Genomic DNA, 20281 nt, shown 5'->3' on the forward strand with positions numbered 1-20281 from the left:
GTTGAAAACCCGTTTAATTTTGTATCAAACTTCGCATCATTTTGTTCAAGTTAGCATAGAGTAACTTACTTTACTAATAAACTACACAATTCTATGAAACAGTGACTATATTTTATTACGTTGCTTCCTACATCGTGGCCGACAATCGTTGCAAGGGGTAGCGTTGGATAAAATCCGTCCTTGTTTCAGATACCTGTCACTTATACACTAACGATTTAATAGAGTTAGCTCCATCTTGCCGTACGAAACAAATTTGTAATTTTTAATTTATTATTTCCATTTAATAGTGTAGACAAGCACAGAACACAAGCGTAAACACACCCTTGTCAGAAAAGTTGGCCCAAAAACATATAGTAGAATAAAATTGTACTATCAAATTATCCAGACATCCTGCAATGACCCTAGAACGACACGCAGGTATCTAAAGTTGCATTCTTCCTAACACGTATCAAAGTACCAAGAAGGAGCATGCTTAACATCCGCTTTCATCCCAATAATCTTAGCAGAAAGCGATTCTAATACATAGTTACAAAAGAATCATTCATTATTGCTGGGTTCATTACAGAACGTTAGGCTAGCCCGGCAGTTATCGTCAGGATCAACCGCGAACAGTTTTCCATTTTTGCAGGTGCACAGCGCGTAGGTACCGTCATCTTGTTCCCCAGACCGTTGCCCATTTGCTGTGCCCTCTTGGTCTTCGAAACTACCAACAGCCACTTCGGTACCTCCATCAGCTCCGTCTGTTATTGAAATTTAGTTTCAAGAAAAACGTCAGCTCAATGTGGAAAGCAATGCTGAAATTAGCTTCTCTAACAAAAATCTTTCAATCGGAATTTAGTTAACTTCTACTAACTAGTAATATATCTAACCCAGTGGGTCGTATCTGATAATTTAGTCAACAGCTAATGGTGATCTGTGGAGAGTTTTCGGTCAGTCGTATTTGTTGTGGCTCAGAAAGGGATTGTAATAACCGAAACACTACAAATAGGGAATAGAGTACAAACCAGATGAGCGCCGCTCCTAGTTCATTTCTAGCAAGGTTTTTCCACTGGTTAACAATAGGTGATTTAGGTTTTTATAGGGTGAAAACATGCAGGTATGATTTCATTGATAGGCGCAAATTAGAGGCGATGTCGTGAAACGATCCCTTGTCAAATGATTCACTCGCTAAGATGCCCTCCCCTAAGCACCGTGCCGAGGGACATTTACCGAAAGGCACTCAGTCAGTTATTTTAGCTAAGGAACTCAAAATAGAGTGCTCAAAATAGAGAGATCGAACTAGTGCAATGTTTACCTTCTGCTAATTCAACTGGATCTTCAATATATCGTTTGACACGCACGCTCCTTACAGCGACAATAGGAAGATCCTTGATTTCTAATTTGTGACTGTTCAATACAATCTGAAAAAAGGTATTTCTACATAATTTCTTCAATATGTAAGATCGCTGTAATGGCAAAACGAATCAAATCAAGGTAGACACCTAAGTGAAAATAGTCCGACGTATACCTAATAACACAATGAGGTGGCTGTTTCTGTCCGGCAATCGTCTTAGCCATTGCAATCTATCTGTGGCGTTGTGTGGCCGAAAACTGAGGCGTATATCATATAGATGGCTTCATCCGAAATGGGTGACTGTTGAGATATACCCTTCCCTATGTTGATGGTCATAAGTCGTGCATTGCACGGATACTCCTAAACACTAAATCATCTGTTATCACTCAACTTACCGTCCCGTCCTGTGACTGGATATTGACAGTGTCAACAGATCTCATGCTGATATGTTCCGCTTTGGATTCAATCAAAAGCTCTCCACCACTCCGAATATTGACTTCGTTTAACGGCGATTCCAGTCTAAATAGAAATTGGTATATTACCATTGTGGATAAGTGGCCTACTTGTATACATTAATTCAGATCAGCCATCTTTTTCTTCATATGTAATTTCAGTCATATTAGTCATCCGCTATTACTGTTCAAATACTGCGCTCATTATCCTTCATTCGAAACTATGTCCCGCGTTTCTATCAGCAGGTGTCCTGGAAAAGACGTGTACGTATTTCTTTCTCTAGCTGCAGGCCTCTCAACTAAATATGCAGTCTCAGCAATCGTTTGTAGCTTTATCCTCACAGGGGTAACATTATTTGTCTTAATTATTGTTAGACTAGACTGCGAAGCCGCTTCCATGTAAAACAATAGTAGCACTAAATGCCTCGCTTACCAGCAAAATATTCTGGAAACAAACGAAAAATTTCAAAAAAAAACAGAACTTACTTCAGTTTTCCCGAAGTTCGACATCTTCGTCTTAACAGAATTACAAGGAGCGACAACAGGCTACAAATTGGTCCTAATCAAGTTCTAATTTTTTCTAGAACTCTTCGCTTACAGGTAATATACATGGCAATAGACGAGTCCGTATATGCCAACTAGCTAACTGCTGACGAGGGCGGCGATAAACCTATTTCAAGGATTAACATTAAACGAGTTATGTTTAGGACCGATGGGTTAGCGTTTATGGGGACCAGGTTATAGCTAATAATTACCTTTCAAACCATACATTTTGTCTCACGGTAAATCGCAGCCAAATATGGTACCTTAGATCGTAGTGGGGACTTCCACGCACGGTTTTAGCTTGCAATGATCCCTGAAGATTGAACCCGTTCGGAGCGGTGCCTGGTACTCTGTCTGCGGCTACTATCAACTGGTCTTGATCCGCTCTGAACAGTACACCTCGGTCAGAACTAGCTAGAACTTCGAACGCTTCTCCACGGGCCTCTAACCGTCCATTTGACAAGGACAAGGAATTGACTTGACCCGCCCGATTGTTTGACTCTAGGTGTATGTCCTTCCCCGACGACATCAAGAGACCTACGTTCGGCTGTTCCTGTTATCAGAAATGGCAACCAGTGCCGAAGGGATTAAGTTCAACGCACGTACAAGGCAACTTTACATCTCTTAGCCAGTACCTACCTTAGAACTAGGTCCTCTGACCTATGTCCTTCATGCATCGAGTGATGACTTAACTCAGCAAAGCAGACATATTATACAGCTTGTTCAAGGCACTGTCCAATGCTTCCTATAAAACCCCGTTCCGTACAAGTGTATATATGAACGCACCATAGAAACGTGTTCGGTCCTAAATAGTTTATCGTGCACCATTTCTAGGCCTGCAGTCTACGCTCTTGCTCTGAACGACACCTGCATATGCTTAACTATTTTTGTAGTATATCTGGCGACATCATAAACAAATAAGTAGAAATAGTTGACAAAAAAAAAGCGTATGTTGTATCCGATTCGACAAGTAGCCCCGTTAATGTTTCCCGTCTGTGTAAATATCTACACGTCTATTTATACACGGGAGGCATATTTAATTGTGAGAGATTTCGGCGCAACATGCTACCACATCAGAGCACACTATAATTAGTATAATCCAATATAGACACCTCGGACGGTGCATCAGCGCATTCAGCTTAATACTAGCTCTCTTCATTCGAATGGCGCGAGCTTCTTTTCCAATCGTTTCCATGCTTTATATAACGCTATGACATCTTACGGTGGAAGTGAATGCTGCACTACGCGATTAGAACGAAAAGTTGATAATGCCAGAGATACTTAACGATCCTATTCAGCTTCAAAAAAATCTAAAATATTACCTTGTTACCGGCAACGTGTGACAACCGCGTAGTTCGTAACAGGTCGGCAAACACGGCGTAATCTCTTAGCCAGATACCGGACGACGCCGAGAACTTCATTGAGCTCATTCCAGCTCGGGTTAGCTGCAGTACCCGAATGAGGAAAATATTCATCGCTAAATTGACACATACGACCGTGATGGTAAGTGCTACCAACAGGTGAAATGCCACTGTGGTCGTCGATTTAGCGCTCGCGCATGCTGTTGGCGACACCCGGCAGTTATTAACACAGTTGCTTGCTGTGATCATGATGCCACAGCTGTCTCTGGTGGCCTCTTCTTTGTCTATGATAATTGATCCGTTGGTTTCCAGCTGAACCACTTGCTGGCCTACCGGCGACATCATGACAGTCTTCGAATTAAGCCGACAGGATCTTTAGCTAAATAATTTACGGTAATGTTTCCTTTGTCTAGTTGACTTCCTAGACATGTTGTCGGCTACGTTTCGGCGGATTTCAGCGGCGTCTCACGATAACTGCCTAGCACATTCGAGCGATAACTTGAAGTAGGGCGACTTGGCAGACATGCAACTTCAGGCCACGATTTCAATGGTTGCGCCAACTTCTGATTTTGAAGTTATTGAACAAAGCGTTTTTGCTATGTAACAGCAAACTACGTCGGTCACACCGCAACGGCCAGTGCTAGTGGCTACTCTATAGATTACTTTGGCCGACCGTGTCGTGCGGCCCAGGGTTCACAAACACAGTTTACATAGGAATCGAGAACTGTATGCTTTCGGCGGTAGCCAACGACTGTTGGAGTGCGAGCGTCAGAGCTCCTCCCACGGCGATCGCAGCGCCCTCTGACCGGTTTGAGCGCTTTTGACAAAGAGGGCTTGCGTCGTACAACAGGATTTTGCAGGTCGAACTTCAAAATAGAGCACGTGGGTATCGTCTAATTATCGCCAATAATAAGCACAGAGCTGTAAAATACCCCCACAAGCAATTGCTTTTGTAACTATCGCTCAGCTGACATTTGTTTAGGAATTTTTAAAGGAGACAGTACATTCGATTAACGTGCACCTTAACGAAGATAGCCACCTTAATAGAGATAATTTTTAGCCAAAGCCAGCCGGTCCTTAAACGAATGCTATATAGAAGAACGATCTCAGTCTGTTTCTTCCATGACATTTCGCGTAGGGATATTTAGTCAATCCATTTTACAAATAATAAACGTATTTAGTTTTCAAATTCTATTGGCTTCCCCTCTAAAATGTAGAATTCATGATTCATTTTCTACATTTTTTAGAGAACTCAAAGTGTCCTCCATTTTTCGTTTCATCTACAGTATTCAAATATCCTTTCTTACACGTTTTTTTGTGAATACAGAAAAGATCTTACAAGAAACACAAATCTTATAGAGACGGGGATTTACGTAGGGAAGCCATCGAATTTCTAGCAAAATGTTCGATATTATATGTGGACAAGCACTTCGTCTATAATAATTGTACAGTTAGACATAGTAAAAGTCTGCTACTGGCAATATTTTGTGACACTTCACAGGCTAGAGCTGTCGGAGTTTGTTTAAGTGATCAGGGGGGGGGGGTGCGGGTGCGGGTGCGGGGGGTGACTTCGGTATTCCTTAAGCTGTCCCGAAAGTAACTATACTTTTGAAAACAAATTTGCTCTGCAGGAATCACTAAAAGTTAACTAAAGGAAAATGCACTAAAAGCTAAGTTACCTATCAGATTTCGCGTTTGTCAGCAATAGTTGTTCATAAATTTACTCACTTCTAAAAAAAGTTAACCAATAAGCTTGTCGATGGTATGAAGTAGTTCATCACTATTTGAAATAAAATTTCATCTGCTATTTATCATAGTATTTCTATTAATTTTATGTCAAATAGTCAAAGTTTGCCGTGTATTGAGGTTGTTTTTTGTACGTGAAGACCGTGTTTTCTCGACTATGATAAATATAAACGTGCAGTCAACCATAATTCCATCTCATATATTTCTGTATTAACGAGTATGTAGAAATGCATTAACGGGACGTCATCATCCGTAACTGAATTGTTGTGTGATCACAAACACGTTCTGAAATGACTCCAACATATCTAGCTGGTACTTAAAGCTCGCATATTGTGATAACAAAAATAGACACGCAAATAGGGCTCAAAAGGGTTTCTATAATAGCCAGTATTCAGCATTTCCGAAACAGGGTGTACGTGACATTTTATGCTGAAAATTTGATAGCATCACTTGTGCTTTAGATTAAAAAAAAATACTGCCTATGTAACGCAATGCAGTTATTAACTCGATTCTAAACGATGATATAAATTATTTTAATTAGTAGCTTTTTACTAGACAATGTAAGATACAAAGAGTTATGGAGGCTCGCCTTTAAGCGGTATTAAACGACTTAGAAATAATCTTTTAGCTACCGAGCGATGATAATTTTCTCACCTCTGAAAACAACCGGGAAAAATTCTAAGGCCAAACTGTGACGTCAGTTTGGCCTTTTCGATGATCCAGCACATAATTTTCTATGATTTCATCATTGTAGGGTTTCGAACAGCCCTTCCTAATTTTTTTACGCTATGATTAGCATGGTAACAGGCAACAAAAAATGCAACAATACGTAAGTGGTAGAGATATTTTCAACGCGTACAAACCTCACTTTGCAAAGATACACCTCGTATCAACCAAATGCTGATATTCGATAAAAACTCTACGTATTTACAAGAAGCTCTTTTTCTGCGCGATGCAGTGTTTCAGAACTCTCTGACTTAGACTCTGATTAAGGCATTGCCTTGAAGTTACGCTGTCATGTCCCACGGCAACGGTGCAGTTCGCCCGAGAATTGAATTGAGCCTGAAGGCAAAGTAACGAACAACAATGGAAATAATTAATATTGTTAAATTACTTTAGCAAATGATGTGTGGGTAATTATTTCGGTTGTTTTTGTGGACGACGAGAAACAATACGGCCAGTTTATCTATCGCTAAGTGCCTCTCTGTTTTTACCGGTCTATCGCATTAATAGATTCGTATTAACTAAAGCCGGATTTATTTATCTATTTGTTGTTTCTTTTCAAATAGAGGATTTGAGCAATATAGTTTACGAACGATCTCTACCATTGGAGTATAACGTCTGTCTTACATGTGAATCGACTATGAGGCCCAGCTCCGCCAGTTACAGTTAATCCGGTCGAGAGCAATTACTTACTAATTGTCAATTTTTCTCTCAAACTTCGATTCAGTCTAGATATTCATTTTTTCGAATTATCAGCTGTGAGCTGCCCTTAATCCGCGTCCTGCATTGCAGGTACAAACCATCCTGTTCTGTCCGAGAATACGTACTTGGACCTTTATTCCGAACTGTCATTAATGAGAACCTGCCCAGTTAGCCGAGTTCCTTTAACTCATCTTTTAAGAAAAGAAAGAGGTACGGACGGCCATATGAACGGAAGTTTCAGCACAAGAGGCATGCTCTCAAGACACGTGCTACATACGTGTAAAAATTATATAACCAATGGAACACAGTTCAAACGCGGGTCTGATCATCTGCGAACTCTTCTTTGTTCTTCGATTCCTTCAAATGTATGTTTTCGTCGCACAAATTTGCTAAGAGTGATGCTTACTGTGAGGCTTGATATTATAGCGCCTGTTTGATAATGAACATTAAAGATAAGAAGCCGTATTTTTTGCTGCAAGTTTTCTCAAACACGATACTCTGATTGTTTCGGTGTCTATTCGTGGGAGCTTCTTTGTCCCATAAATTGTTCAAAATATATAACTAGTCATTTAGGTGACGCTTGTCACGACATTTGACCAAACGGACGTTTTTCAAGATGGATGCTATATGGTACTTATCGAGAGAGAATCGAAGACCTCTCAGATAAATCTGATTCCCCTTAAAGACCAAGACTCGCTTTTAGTGTAATACAGTGTTCCACGTATCTTGTAGAGTTGACGATCGGATGGATCCATCAGTGACTCTCTCTGAAATGACGATGGACAACGTATAACGTTCAAGCTCGGATTGAACAATGGAACGTTCCGTGAGCGCCACATATATAAGCGATGAACAAATATCCAAAGTGTTTCACCGTTTGCTAGTACTCGAAAAAAGCTGACCTCTCTTAGAGATGCAAAAAATCTCTGTCACCCTTAGATCGGACTCTGAAATGTCCTGGTTGTCATGACGAGGAAAATTTTTTTGCTAGCAAAATGAATCGTGCAATAAGGTCGTAGAACTGGTGGAACCTTTTGTGTGAAAACTCTTTTCCAAAAAGAATTCCCACAGTCATTTTATCAGTAAGGGATATAGATATGACCTGCATAGTCGAAAACCTAACGGCCGCATCAGTAGCACTTCAAGACCTGCTTCCTACAATCTTCCTGCAAGCCAATTACCATGAGTGAATAAACTTCGGTAAGGACCATTTCACGTTTGTAGTTGAACCTTTTGATGACAAGTTCAAAACGATTCAAGCTCTGAACTTCATATTCTGTCCGCGCTCGTTTTCTCAGCCGACCGTGAGGCAGACAACGATGCTGTTGTACGCGCTTTCACTGATACAAATGGCGGCTTGTCGTAAGTGGTCGGAACAAATACAAAAAAGGCGTTACCATGAACAATGCAACAACTCCGATGAAAAGAATATCCTTTTTTTTTTTTTAATTAAAACCCTGCAAATGAGAAGAGACGCAAGCCTAAACGTGACAGACATTTTACTAAGGAAGCCCTTAAACATTCGTGGATCAAAAGCACGACGAACCGGACGCCTCGTGACGACGAGCCCCGACCAACTGGAATAAACTATGCGAAGTCACCGTTCGACCGTGATTAGCACCCACACCCATATCGAAGCCGTCGTAACAAACAGCATTACTACCACGAAACGTTCTGGGGGCAGACGCGGTGTCCAATCTGCGCCTACTTTTCTGCACTGGTACATAGGAACTGGTAAATCTACAGGTTCCAGAGGCGTTTCGCTGCAATAAACTGCGTTTCAGAGGAAGCCACAATCGATTAGATGTGGCCACACAGCAGAGGCCGTAGTCAATGACGTCGAAACAACCAATAGTAGCACACTCAAATCAAGAAGAGAAGCTAGATAAAATATCTTTAGTATAGTCAGACGCAGAGGGAGCCACTTTTGCCTTATTGCTGCTACTACAGTCTGCCTATACTGGAACCGATGTTTTTATGTCCTAAGACCTCAAAGTCAAACATTTCCTACGCCGCCCACTCCGCCACATGTCTATTTGCAAGGCGAAGCCGCCCTAGTGAGAACGTGTCAGTGTGTGCAACTTCCGAACGACCTAAAGAAATCAGTGTCATGCTTGCAGAGGATGCTGAAATAATATCGAGGGGCAGTAGATTTAATATCATGGCCATATACGTTCACTACAGCGAACAGGACAATTCTGATCGACAAGATCACTCGTGCTGTACATACGCTCTGATCACTCCGTTTGCACTTGCTGGTGTCCTAAGCACGAGAATATAGAAACCGCATGACCCTCTCAGATGCTTAAGCTACTAAATCTGCTGGATGACTTCTGGCTGGTGTAACCCACTCGTATAGGAATACGTCAACGTTTGAGGGTTTTACGGGCAAATCGGTAATTGACATCTTCGCATCCAATGGAGTGCCAGAATAGATTGATACATTAAAAGAAATAATTCGCTAAGTGATGGAGCCATACAAATGAGTGCGAAATGAAAAATCACTGCGATACCCTATACAGGCCGTACAGCGGATTTCGTATTTGGGGCACTGCGATACCCTATACAGGCCGTACAGCGGATTTCGTATTTGGGGCACTGCGCTTCCCGGAATAACTCCAGTAAACTAAAACTGAGCCTGACCCGCAATACACACTTGAAAAGTGTACTTAACCTATCAACTTACTGGACGAGCTTATTCAATGCTTACTTACCGACGCTGAAGTGAAGCCTTCCGTATGTCATACGCAAAAAAAAAAAGGCAATCTGCCCGACCCATTCTCATGGAGGGCAATTGCGAAGAAAACATACTGCTATAAGATTCTGCCTTACCTTAGATCACTCCATGAAACTTACTCATATATTTATGGCTAGACAGCATAGCTTATATATGTCACAGTACATGGCTTTGATCACACCATTAGTTAGTGGGTTTTTATTTGCCAAGGGCTACGTGTATCCGGACAAGATTGGGTACAATTTTGGCTAGCGGGATTCGCACTCAATTTTGTTTTAAGGAAACTTAAAAACTGGCAAGTAATAGAGCTTTTTTTTGTTCAATGGGACTACTTTTCTCGTTCACCACATTTTAAATAACTTTTTTTTTTAATAGTAGGAAGTCTTTCTCTCATACAATTTGCGTTGAACCACTGGAAAAATTCATATATATATATATGGCCATTTTATAATAGTTTACTCGATATTTCTGAATAATACGTATGTTTACGTGAGTTGGTTTAACTGTAAAAAGTATCAAAAAAAGGGGTTCGGAACGCGCGCTCTTCGACGATGTTTGGCCACGGTCGCAATGATCACATTAAGAAGGCCAGCTACCGAAGAAACGAGAACGCTGTAAAGGACACAGCTTCTAAAGGGGCCATTGAGTCGATCGCCTTATCGCTAACCCCATAGATTTTGCTTCGGTAGCGAGTTTATCTTAATTAAACGCGAGTGAGTTGTTGTTGTTGTCATTGTTCTCAAATGAAGTCGACTGAATTTAATTATATCGTTTATCTAATACGGTTCTTAACCACTTAAAAATCAGTAAAAGCTTCATGGAACCAAATGAAACATGACGGACTAGGAAGAGTGTTTCAGCTTTACTAGTAGTAGATAGAGTACGCAATATAAAATAGTATGCGGCACGTAAAGTTTGAGCTTACCTCTCATAGATACCCGAACTTGAATCCAATGTTAAAGACAAAATAAATTTTTCGATTCGGGCCGCCCATAGCTCACGTGATTAATCTATCTGAATAGATATTATGCATCAACAAACCGTTTTGCGTAGCCATAATGCAAAGTCCCACTAAGTTCCCATCATGGCTGCATCCATATTGAAAAAAATGACAATTAATTACTGAATAAATACAATGAAGCACTATATGTAAGCATTAGATTTATTATTTTCTTCTATCTTCTAAGTGCAATATCTCTAAGCACAGGGCCTTGCCAGCTATCAAGTATGTGTGTACTAAATGTGGCATGATATGGATGATATACGGTGGATTTGGTAGATCTACAGTGTTGACAATCTTCCATAGAGTAACTTCTATTCGTTCTAATTGAATGCATCTTTGTTTCATATTGTGCGTCGTATTTTCATGGCGGTTGTGGATGTTAGTCTGTACAAAAATGATCTGTGCCAAGTACCTATGTACGAAGTGCTTCGGCCCCTATGTAACATTGGATATCGATAGATCGCTGTTCATATAGAGTACGTTTACCACTGATGAAGAACGATGTCCATCGTTAGATGAAGGCAGTGGTCTCTGGGGAAGCCGGTCTTCGGATAGTTCCTATCAGTGCAGGGGTATAAGGTCGAACGTGCGTGCCACGTTGCTTACTCCCTTGGGATGGCAATTACCTATCTTTGAGACAGGACTTTTGCTTGGACCAGCCCATGAGTGGAGCCAACAATTCTGACGGAAAATACACTCCCGTAATTCTTCAAGTTACTTTGTTCGCAAGAAACTTATTGTCTTAGTGGGGCTGACCGCGAACGGCTGACAACACTTATAAAACGTTAGGCTGCTCAATTGTACGCTATATCGTACAACGTCCAATCTAAGATTTACCTATTTTTAAGGTTTTGTTGGGTTATTAGCACTTTCTAGTCTGTTATGTTTATAATGCTGTAATGTTTGGTCAGCGAAACATCGAAGCGGCTCATCGAACCTGTGCTCACCGCATCCCGAACTATATGTCATTAGCAGAGACAATAACGCTGCGAGATTTCAATTATACCCAGACACAACGTAGTATAATACAACGGCGTCTATATACCAATAATACTGGCTGCAAGACTGTCGGCAGATGTGTGTTCCTATGCCCGAACCAAAGCACCAAAACAGCGGGCCATTGTTAAATCTTTTCGCCGGTAGAATCGCTGGTGTATTTTGGCAGTCAAGAGCCTGTCACAATATAAGCTTGAACAGAATATCCACTTCCATTCAATCCACGTCAACCATTTACCCATGTTAAGGAGCCACTATTTGCCATTTGCCTATACCGTAGCTGGTTTAGGTTCACGAGTGGTGAAAAATTGGACATTGGAAAGCTCTGGGATTGCGGAATAGAACAGGAACCAATTACTAATATAAGCTACACGTCCATACGTGGCCGTGTTCGGCAAAGAAATCCTTAATCTTCAGGCGACACACGTATTAACTAAGATGATGTTGTAGATAGAACAAAATGACGTGCCAGCAGCTATTTGGATTTTTGACAAATTCCACCTCCAGAATTCTCAATCGAAATCATTGTATCCTTAATTCGTAAATGCGACTTCATGTCCCAGGCGAGATCGACACGTGCAGTATCTATCTTATCTAAGCTGTGCTATAAGTTTCGTTACCTGTGATGGAACGTGTCGTTCACACATGAAGAAGCTAGCTAAAATGCAAATATCACTCCTCCGTCACGAATAGGGGGGTTGGGCCGCATTCGCGCCGTTGCCAAACGCTGAAGTTTGTACAGTATTCAATTATTATTCGCCTTAGCTAAATGACTACGAAAACACAGGCACATGCTTGCCTAAAGGCAGGCCATTTTCAGGGAAGTAGTTTTCACCAGACGAAGCGGTTTGTTATGCTAGCGCCTACTTAAACGGACCGCGGCAGCCAGGCTGGACGCATTTAGCCTCGCCTAAATGACGTCGTTACCCACACATGCAAATTCGCTTCTTTGCCCGCATTGACCATCGTCGTTAGTATTTTGATTACTATTGAACGGTACGGCCACGTCTGAGACATCTAGAGACGGCCTGACGGTCGCTTAGGTCCTTGGAAAAGCCAGGCAGCAATCCCTTGCTTTCCAATACCGGGAAACCTTTAAAAGGCCCTTGGCTAAATGCTGAACTAAAATGCTTATTCATTCGGGAGCTTCGAATTGGATACTATAATATGAAATCTCTTTTATATATAGAGGGACCGTCTAGCATTGGTTTGGTCTAGAAGCTAATACTTTTGATTCGCAGAAAGGGCAAATCGGACCGGTCTAATATATTAGAAAGTAAAAACAAATATGTATAAGTAAACAAGCAATATTATCTGAGAGGTTCTAAAGATTGAAAACTTAATCCAAACAGAGGAATAGGTTAGGATGCGCTGTTGAACTTGGAAGGAAACATAGAAACGTGCTTGTACGCCCGAAATAGGTCTGCCTTCAATTCAAAGTAAGTCAAGAGCTAAGCATTTCAAATTTAAGAGACCAGGATATGATGAACTAAGATGAGCAACTAAGGTAAATGCTTGAAATGTCATCATTCAAAAACGAAGAGGCACAGCCATCAGGCTGCTAGAAAAGTTTTTGACTAGTTCATCCTCTAGGTAACTGTGAGAAAGTATCCTGGCTGCTATTCGTAACTGAATTTCAATATACTATCGCACTTATTAGAAACTGGAAGTCCTCCAGATCCATAGCCATAGGCTTACGCGTATGAGCCTTATATGTAGAGTCAAATATCAGGAACATAACACCCAACAATATGCATGCGCCTACGTGTCAAAATGTGAGGTACAAGAGAGTCTTCCGCACAATCGCGTAAACTATTCTCCGCAATAAATGGGCAACAATTAAATCTACGTCCACTTAGCATTCCATGACAAATTTCAATGTTCGTATAGTAACATATAGTCGAAATAAATTCCAGAAGCTAAATGATGAGCCGGTGGCCTCCAGTACATCGTATAGCTTTCAGTACGGCGTGATCACGAAGTGCGTAGTTTGTAGAGGCGCAGATGCTCAGGAAAGTGGCTCACAGATTAATGACTACAATGAGAAGGCACGGTACTTGAATGAGCCATGTCTAGGAAGAAACCTGTCTGTGTGGCCTCTTCGCCGAGAGGAGCTAACGCATTAGTTATGCTAATTCAGCGTCGAACCTTAAGCGGACTAGGGCGGAGGGCAAATGTCCCTTCAGCGAGTTTCTGTAGCCACGTTTACTTTCAAATACCATTAACAGCCTCAAATCAATCCTGCCCCCATACGTAATTATTTCTCGATATAAAGAAATTAAGAAGTTGCGTCAACAAAGTAATGCATCAGGTCGCTTATGCGGACACTTGATGATCATTAATTAAGTCCGTTGGCTGCAAAATGTAATTAGTAAACTCCATTTTTCGCTAGTAAAAGCTAAGTATAAGCGTAAGTATAAGACAAGCTACCATAGGTCCAACTACGACCCTCTAATCACTTCAGAGTGTATTCTGTATTCGAGGAGAACGAGACAAGCAGCGACGTCAAGATATATTTACGTATGAAAAAAGCTGATGCAATTTTCAGTACTCTATAATTAGTTACGTTATAATTAGTGGATGAAAGTCTAGTGAATTCCAATACGTATAAAGTACATCCAAAAGGTTGCACGGTCTAGAGTATGCATGACCGAATATTAATTTGATTTTGGCAATCTTACATTGAAAATTTACTGTATAATCACTAGATTTTCTCATCGGCTCCTTGGTCCCATGATCGAAAGTTTTTTCGGAAGTGAGTTAAGTAGGTAGTCGTAAAAAGAATTGCTGTATAAACATAATATTAATAACATACACTGATTATTCCAACACAATAAGCGAAAGAGCCAATCTATATTGTCATTGGTACGTACAAAATATAATGCAAGAGAGAATCGGAGAAAGGGTGTTCGGAGCGCGAGATTTCAAAGTCGTAAATATTAGGCAAAATGGCCGAGGAGGCAAGACGAGCAACAGTACTGGTGTAGAAAATGCGACTGGAGAAAGGCAAACCAAAAGAGAAAGAATATTCCGGACCTACCCAAATACAGCTGTGGTGGACATGTAAATAGCCTCGGAGGGCGCCGTGTCACCGTGTACTGCTTCCGCTTTCCGTTATACTCTCTCATTTTCGAGGCACGACGTGCTAATGACATGCAAATAGCCGGCCACTTCATACACGATGGCCCATATGGAATTGCTAAGAGAAGTAGCTTGGCGGGGAAGGGCCTGATTTTGCGACTAACCCAGGCTTGCTGCAGCTAGATACTCTATGATCATGCATTGGCCATGAGTACGACCATCGTTTAAGTATGAACCACGTGTAAATCTCTTTTTATTTGTCCGCACCGGCATCGGGCGTGGACATTATTAGTCACGATTAATGATAAAATCTAAATCGACCGAATGTCCAGCGAAAGAATAAGGTTATGCCATTGAAAAAATTGATGTTCAATGCTGAGAAAGTATTTGGCTTACAGTGCTTATCGGAGATGACTACATGGGTTAAATATGGCAGGCATTTTACCGTCGAGGAAAGTTAGGGTTAATAGAAATGCCCTAGCTGCGTCAGCGTTTGCTGTTTTTCTGTGCGTAAGAAAGGGGCTACTCGCAAAATTATATCCAAACTTTCTCGGACGCTCAGCAGCTAAATAGGAAGGGTTCGATGAAGTGCCTAAAACGAGAGCCTCACGTCAAAGTTCCAGTAATGCTGCCAAAGCGCTTATACAGCTACGATGCGAAGGATCTACCACATAATTGAATACACAAAATACAATACCTGCTTACCTCTGATTGATACGAAAGCTAGCCATATTGCTATCAAGCTTGGTACTGAATTTCAAACGTGTCCTAATTACCTTAAAAATGTTTGTATACGTTCGTCCTTCTTCTACAGAGTTCTACACCACCAAATTGCTAAAATTTTCCGAGAATTTTTAGGACATCATTGTTATACCTCGCAGATCTACCGACGATTCTCTACCAGGTTATGGTCAAAAATTTACAGCCTCCCGTTAGATTCCGGTAGAGTCTATTGCTTCGGTTGACGCTAGCTGTTAAATTGCAGGCCACATAACATAACCTATCTTTACCTGCGAACAGTTTAAAGAAAATAGCTACTTTCAAGATTTTATCCTCCGTATATAGATTCCGGTGGCCCGATCCATGTGGTTTATTGGATGGGTCAGTCGGACGGCTTGTTATTTATAGTACTATAATTAATTTTCCTGTATTAGTGATCCGGTAGCCGAAAAGCGATTTCAATCAATTTAGGCAAAAATCGGCAATTGTGCCATTTTCGGTGATCTGAGTTCAGACATTGGGGCGCCAGCGTCTGTAGTCTGTGTACGGCACGCGGCAGCGATCGGAATCCGACTCAGTTTGAAACTGGATGGGGAGTGGAGGGCGCGGGAGGGGGAGTTGGCACGTTTGTCGTTGGTGAACAGGAAAAGAAGAGAACGTCAAGGGACCTATGTGAAACGGAGAATCTATGGATAGGAGCGGCATCCCGGTTTCAATGAAATGGTGAACAGCTGAAGTCTCGACAAATAGTGACAATTCTACCTCGCTGGAATGCGTCACCACTCAATGACTACGGGGCGACCAACTATCTGTCAGGTTTCCTAAAAAATCCGAATTTTCGGCAGACCAGACTGAACTTACATCTGTGCACAAACTTCAACACAAACGACTTTTTGCAGTGTCACATCTGAATTGTTAGAAGATAAGTACAGATCATATCAGACTGATAGTAGAAGAAGCATGTAAAAATATTACAACAAATTTCAGTTACGGTTTCATACGCATTTCTGTATAGTGTAGTTCCCATAATAAGAGGCCCACCTAAGAGAGCTTCCAGATGGAAATTATATTTGCTAAATTCTAGTTCAAGATAACTGTTCAATACTACCTAATTACGTTTCACAGTCAGATACCAAATGCGTTAAGTCGCAGAATAATCCTGAGACGTTTTTGTGAAAAGCCTACTTTTAAGAAGTTGAAGCATTTCGGCCTACTGTGCCACGCCGCAAGGACAAAAATTCCACTGATAAGCTAGCTCTCTTTAGTCACATGTTAGGAAGAACATCGCTGGCCGTCGTACGCGCTGTGGCTATAAACTTCGGGACTTCTTATAGCCCGTACACCTGCAGTAACACTGGCAACGGGATGTTTGCGGAACATCATATCGTAAAAGCAAACGTTAGGCAAACAATGCGTCGCTGCTTATGGTAGCTAATTTCGCTGAAAAGGAACGACGATATATAATAACTGGATCTTACATAACGTATAAACTTACGGTGCTATATGGCTGTAACTTGTCCTAGGCTGAGCGAAAAGATGTAGCTACCTATGGTAGAAGCTAATTGACGTATCTGCTGTTACAGAGGGAATCATAGTATATTTAAACACACATATGTATATATATTTTGTCGTACACACATATATATGTATCAACGGATAGCCATCAGCTTTTTGTTGCCTATGGCATATTTGGATAAGGGTTAGACTAATTTTGCATATCGTAGCTATGGCTCCTGCTTTATTAAGATGTCCGCTTTATCAAAATGCCATTCTGTATTCTACTAAGCTTGTATTGGAACTGAGCCGTAGGCTAAACTGGTCTTTTCTATGTAGCGCAAATCGGAACAACTATTTCTAACCTATATGGCAAATGTACCATTATGTTGCAACAGAGTACTCTGCAACTGGTTACCGTAAAGGGTTTGGGTGAGACAATTTAATTTTTCTTAATTTTCAGATGTATTACATTTCCTACGCAAAAAAGCCCATATGCTAACCGGCCCTTTTATACTGGACAACGGATTTTGTTTTATTAAGATCTGTGATTTTACAAATGACAGTTTACTCTCTGTTCAGAAGCGCAGACGAATTCGAAGTCTCGTCGGTAGACTGGGATGGCATCAGCATGACGCTTGGAGTACGGTGGACTTGGTCAAGAACGAAATTGCATTTGAGCATGCGCGGTTTAGTCACAACTCGACACTTCCGCGTTCCCAGAGGGATTCAATGTGAGTAAATAATATGCGACAAGGAGAAGGGACCATTGTAATAACTGTTATACGAAACAAAAGACTACCCGATTTTTGGCGCACGAAAAAGCAGTGCGTACACTTCATAGTGTCATCATTCTGAGACAGGAACATGGACGCATACAGTATGTAGGACATATATCACACGCATGTCACAAAGGCCTGATTCAGCTTTTTTTCAAGTTTTTCCTCGTATGAAATGACGGGTAACAATAAGGGCCAAGAAAACTTTACTTCATACTCGCAAACGTTGATCTGGAGAGATGAATTTGTTTTTATTGTTATTTTTGCTTATTGAGAGGCTACCAGATGAAATATATGCAGTAATTGTGTTTGCTTATCCTGTTCTTATAGGGATAATCGAGAAGATGATAGATTCTAATGATAACGAGCCTTTTTTTTTATCCGCCTCGACGTTTTCCTTTCAAGTTCGTAGCTATGGGATTCAAATCCATCTGTGCGAGAACTAATGAAGCTATTCACGTTGAGACATCGGAGTGACAGTACGTTCGCTTGCTATGCATAATTGTTGTAATATTAGCGATTCAAAAACACCAGTTGACTATCTAAATCTGACGAGAAACAAAATGTTCCTAGCCTAGGTTTCTCAAGTGCAGGCTTGCTTTAGAGCAATTCACACTATTTATTTATGGAGTTACTGTAAAAATCCAATGTTACGGTAACGACGAATACATACATGTACTTACATGCTAGGCAAGGTCCCACAGTTGGACCCGACGAGTTATAGGCAGTCGTATGCTACGGGATCATGTGGAGATTTGGCGTTCGTATTTTGTGCTTGCTGGAACCATCGGATCCTATCACCTCTGTTCTGCTGAGCGTACGGTGGGTGACAAGGTAATAACTCTCGTCCGCAGGGCTCGTGTTGTTAGACAAAGCACGACTGCTGGGATATTAATTTCAGGGTAGAACCAGCAATCAGGTTATCATGTAAGTGTTGTATCGATACGAAGCGAGGCCGAGGGCAATACGGACACACTCGGCAGCGTTGGGTCAGATCTTGGGTTTGCGGTAGTGATCACATTCCGAATCAAGTCAAAATAGCGTTAGTCATTAAGATGTCCCACTCCTTGTACATCCAGCCAGATAATCTTCGTCTTGCCTGCTCGGTTGTCTGATCCTATTAGGCGAATCAGCAAGTGACCAGACAAGTATCCGTCAAAAGTCGCCTCTCTTTCGTACAAATTTTTCTATGCCATCTTGGATATCTAGACGTACACACAAAATGGTAGGTAGGTTCATCTAGAATGCAGTAGCTTACAGTAGGCATATTAGCTCGGAAGACTCAACAGACGGTAAATATAGACTCAACGAAATGAGCAACGCGCTGCGCTGTCTTATGCAGCCCGGCTGGTCATCAGTGCAAGTGAAGCTATTTTACCACAAGCCGTCCCGTCGTGTACGAGCGTTACCCTGTCTCGATTTGGTCAGATCGAACATAACGCAGAATCTTCTGAATAGCTAATAAACATTTCTGAATAACTAGTAAAATGGCGACCATAGGTGGTTTAAATCAAACAGTTAATAGGTAATGCGATAGGAAAGAGTAGCAATTACAAAAGCTGCTGACGTAGCCACCCTTCCCTAGAGGGTCTGTAAAAGGACCGCCAGATAGGTCCACGATCTTTGAGACGGTACTGAAACTGGCATTATAAATGAAATACCTACAAGTCGTTCTAACTAGCCGCATGAAACAAGCATGTTTTGGAAGATCTTCTATGGAAAAAAATGATCTCTCTAGTCCGAATGATACGATGTTGGGGCTATTCATATGGAAGTTGCGTGACAGCGAGGTCGAGTGTGTGTACCTCACGACTTCTACTCTCCGACTTGCGTCGGAAAAGACCCCAAAGCCTGAAATTATCCCAGACGAAAGAGGAAGGGACAAGCTCAGTAAGGCACCTCGAGCTCGTTTCCCCTGTAAACCCGAAACGCAACTCCAAAAACCTGTCGAGCTAGATGAAATTTAGCCTGTAAACATGTACTGAACTAACCGATCCTGTTCCAAATCACTGATAACAAAGCTTTTTCACACGTCGAGCCAGGAATGTTATCGAGGCATATGATGAAAAGAAGAATAATTACATTAATATAATACCTTATCCGAGCATTATCCTGAGTAGTAGTTGATCAGTTGACAAATATTCGTATGGTCTACGGAAGCAGTCGACTCGGCTAGCGACAGCTCGTTCCAAACTGGCAGAGCTTGATAAACGATTGGAGTCGAGCTACTTTGGGAGAAGTCTGATAACGACATTCAAATTGTTAAACTTTAGGCAAATGAAACCTGAAACGAGAGGCATAGAATTTCCCAAATGGAGTCATGTTTCTGCAGAAGTCGATGCCACTGAATAAGCCCCTGCAGACCAACCGAGAAGCTTTTCGGTAAAGCAAAATGCCGTTCAGCGTCTGCCCTCTGGCTTGGCTTTAAATATGAACCTACAAATGCAGTTTGCAGACGCATCATTCTCCGCTTAGGTAAATGTACCTGTACAAAGGTGAAATATTTACACGTAACATGTCGAACAGGTAGGATCGCACCGCTTCCGGGTTACAATATAGCATGCTTTTCGCATTCGTCATAGGCCATTGGAAACACATACGGAAACCGAAA

The 20281-nt window shown here is 41.4% G+C and overlaps 1 protein-coding gene across 2 annotated transcripts; it reads right to left on the minus strand.

The window, feature by feature from the left end:
• Positions 1-89: 89 nt before the first annotated feature.
• LOC111254023 (zeta-sarcoglycan-like) lies at positions 90-18893 on the minus strand. 2 transcript variants are annotated; one of them, XM_022814448.2, is made up of 7 exons: positions 18354-18893; positions 6299-6497; positions 3651-4610; positions 2592-2881; positions 1729-1852; positions 1295-1400; positions 90-740 (listed from the first exon to the last, which is right to left on the minus strand). In XM_022814448.2, exons 3-7 carry the CDS (start codon positions 4032-4034, stop codon positions 538-540), a joined length of 1107 nt encoding a protein of 368 aa, XP_022670183.1. In that variant the 5' UTR covers positions 4035-4610; positions 6299-6497; positions 18354-18893; the 3' UTR covers positions 90-537. The 2 variants fall into 2 exon arrangements, with proteins under 2 accessions (XP_022670183.1, XP_086831007.1); XM_086974881.1 differs by lacking the exon at positions 18354-18893 and having other exon boundaries at positions 602-740; positions 1295-1416; positions 6299-6459.
• Between the last annotated feature and the right edge of the window lie 1388 nt (positions 18894-20281).

The sequence above is a fragment of the Varroa destructor genome, unplaced genomic scaffold, assembly GCF_002443255.2.
Source record: "Varroa destructor unplaced genomic scaffold, Vdes_3.0 BEIS01000007.1, whole genome shotgun sequence".
NCBI lineage: Eukaryota > Metazoa > Arthropoda > Arachnida > Mesostigmata > Varroidae > Varroa > Varroa destructor.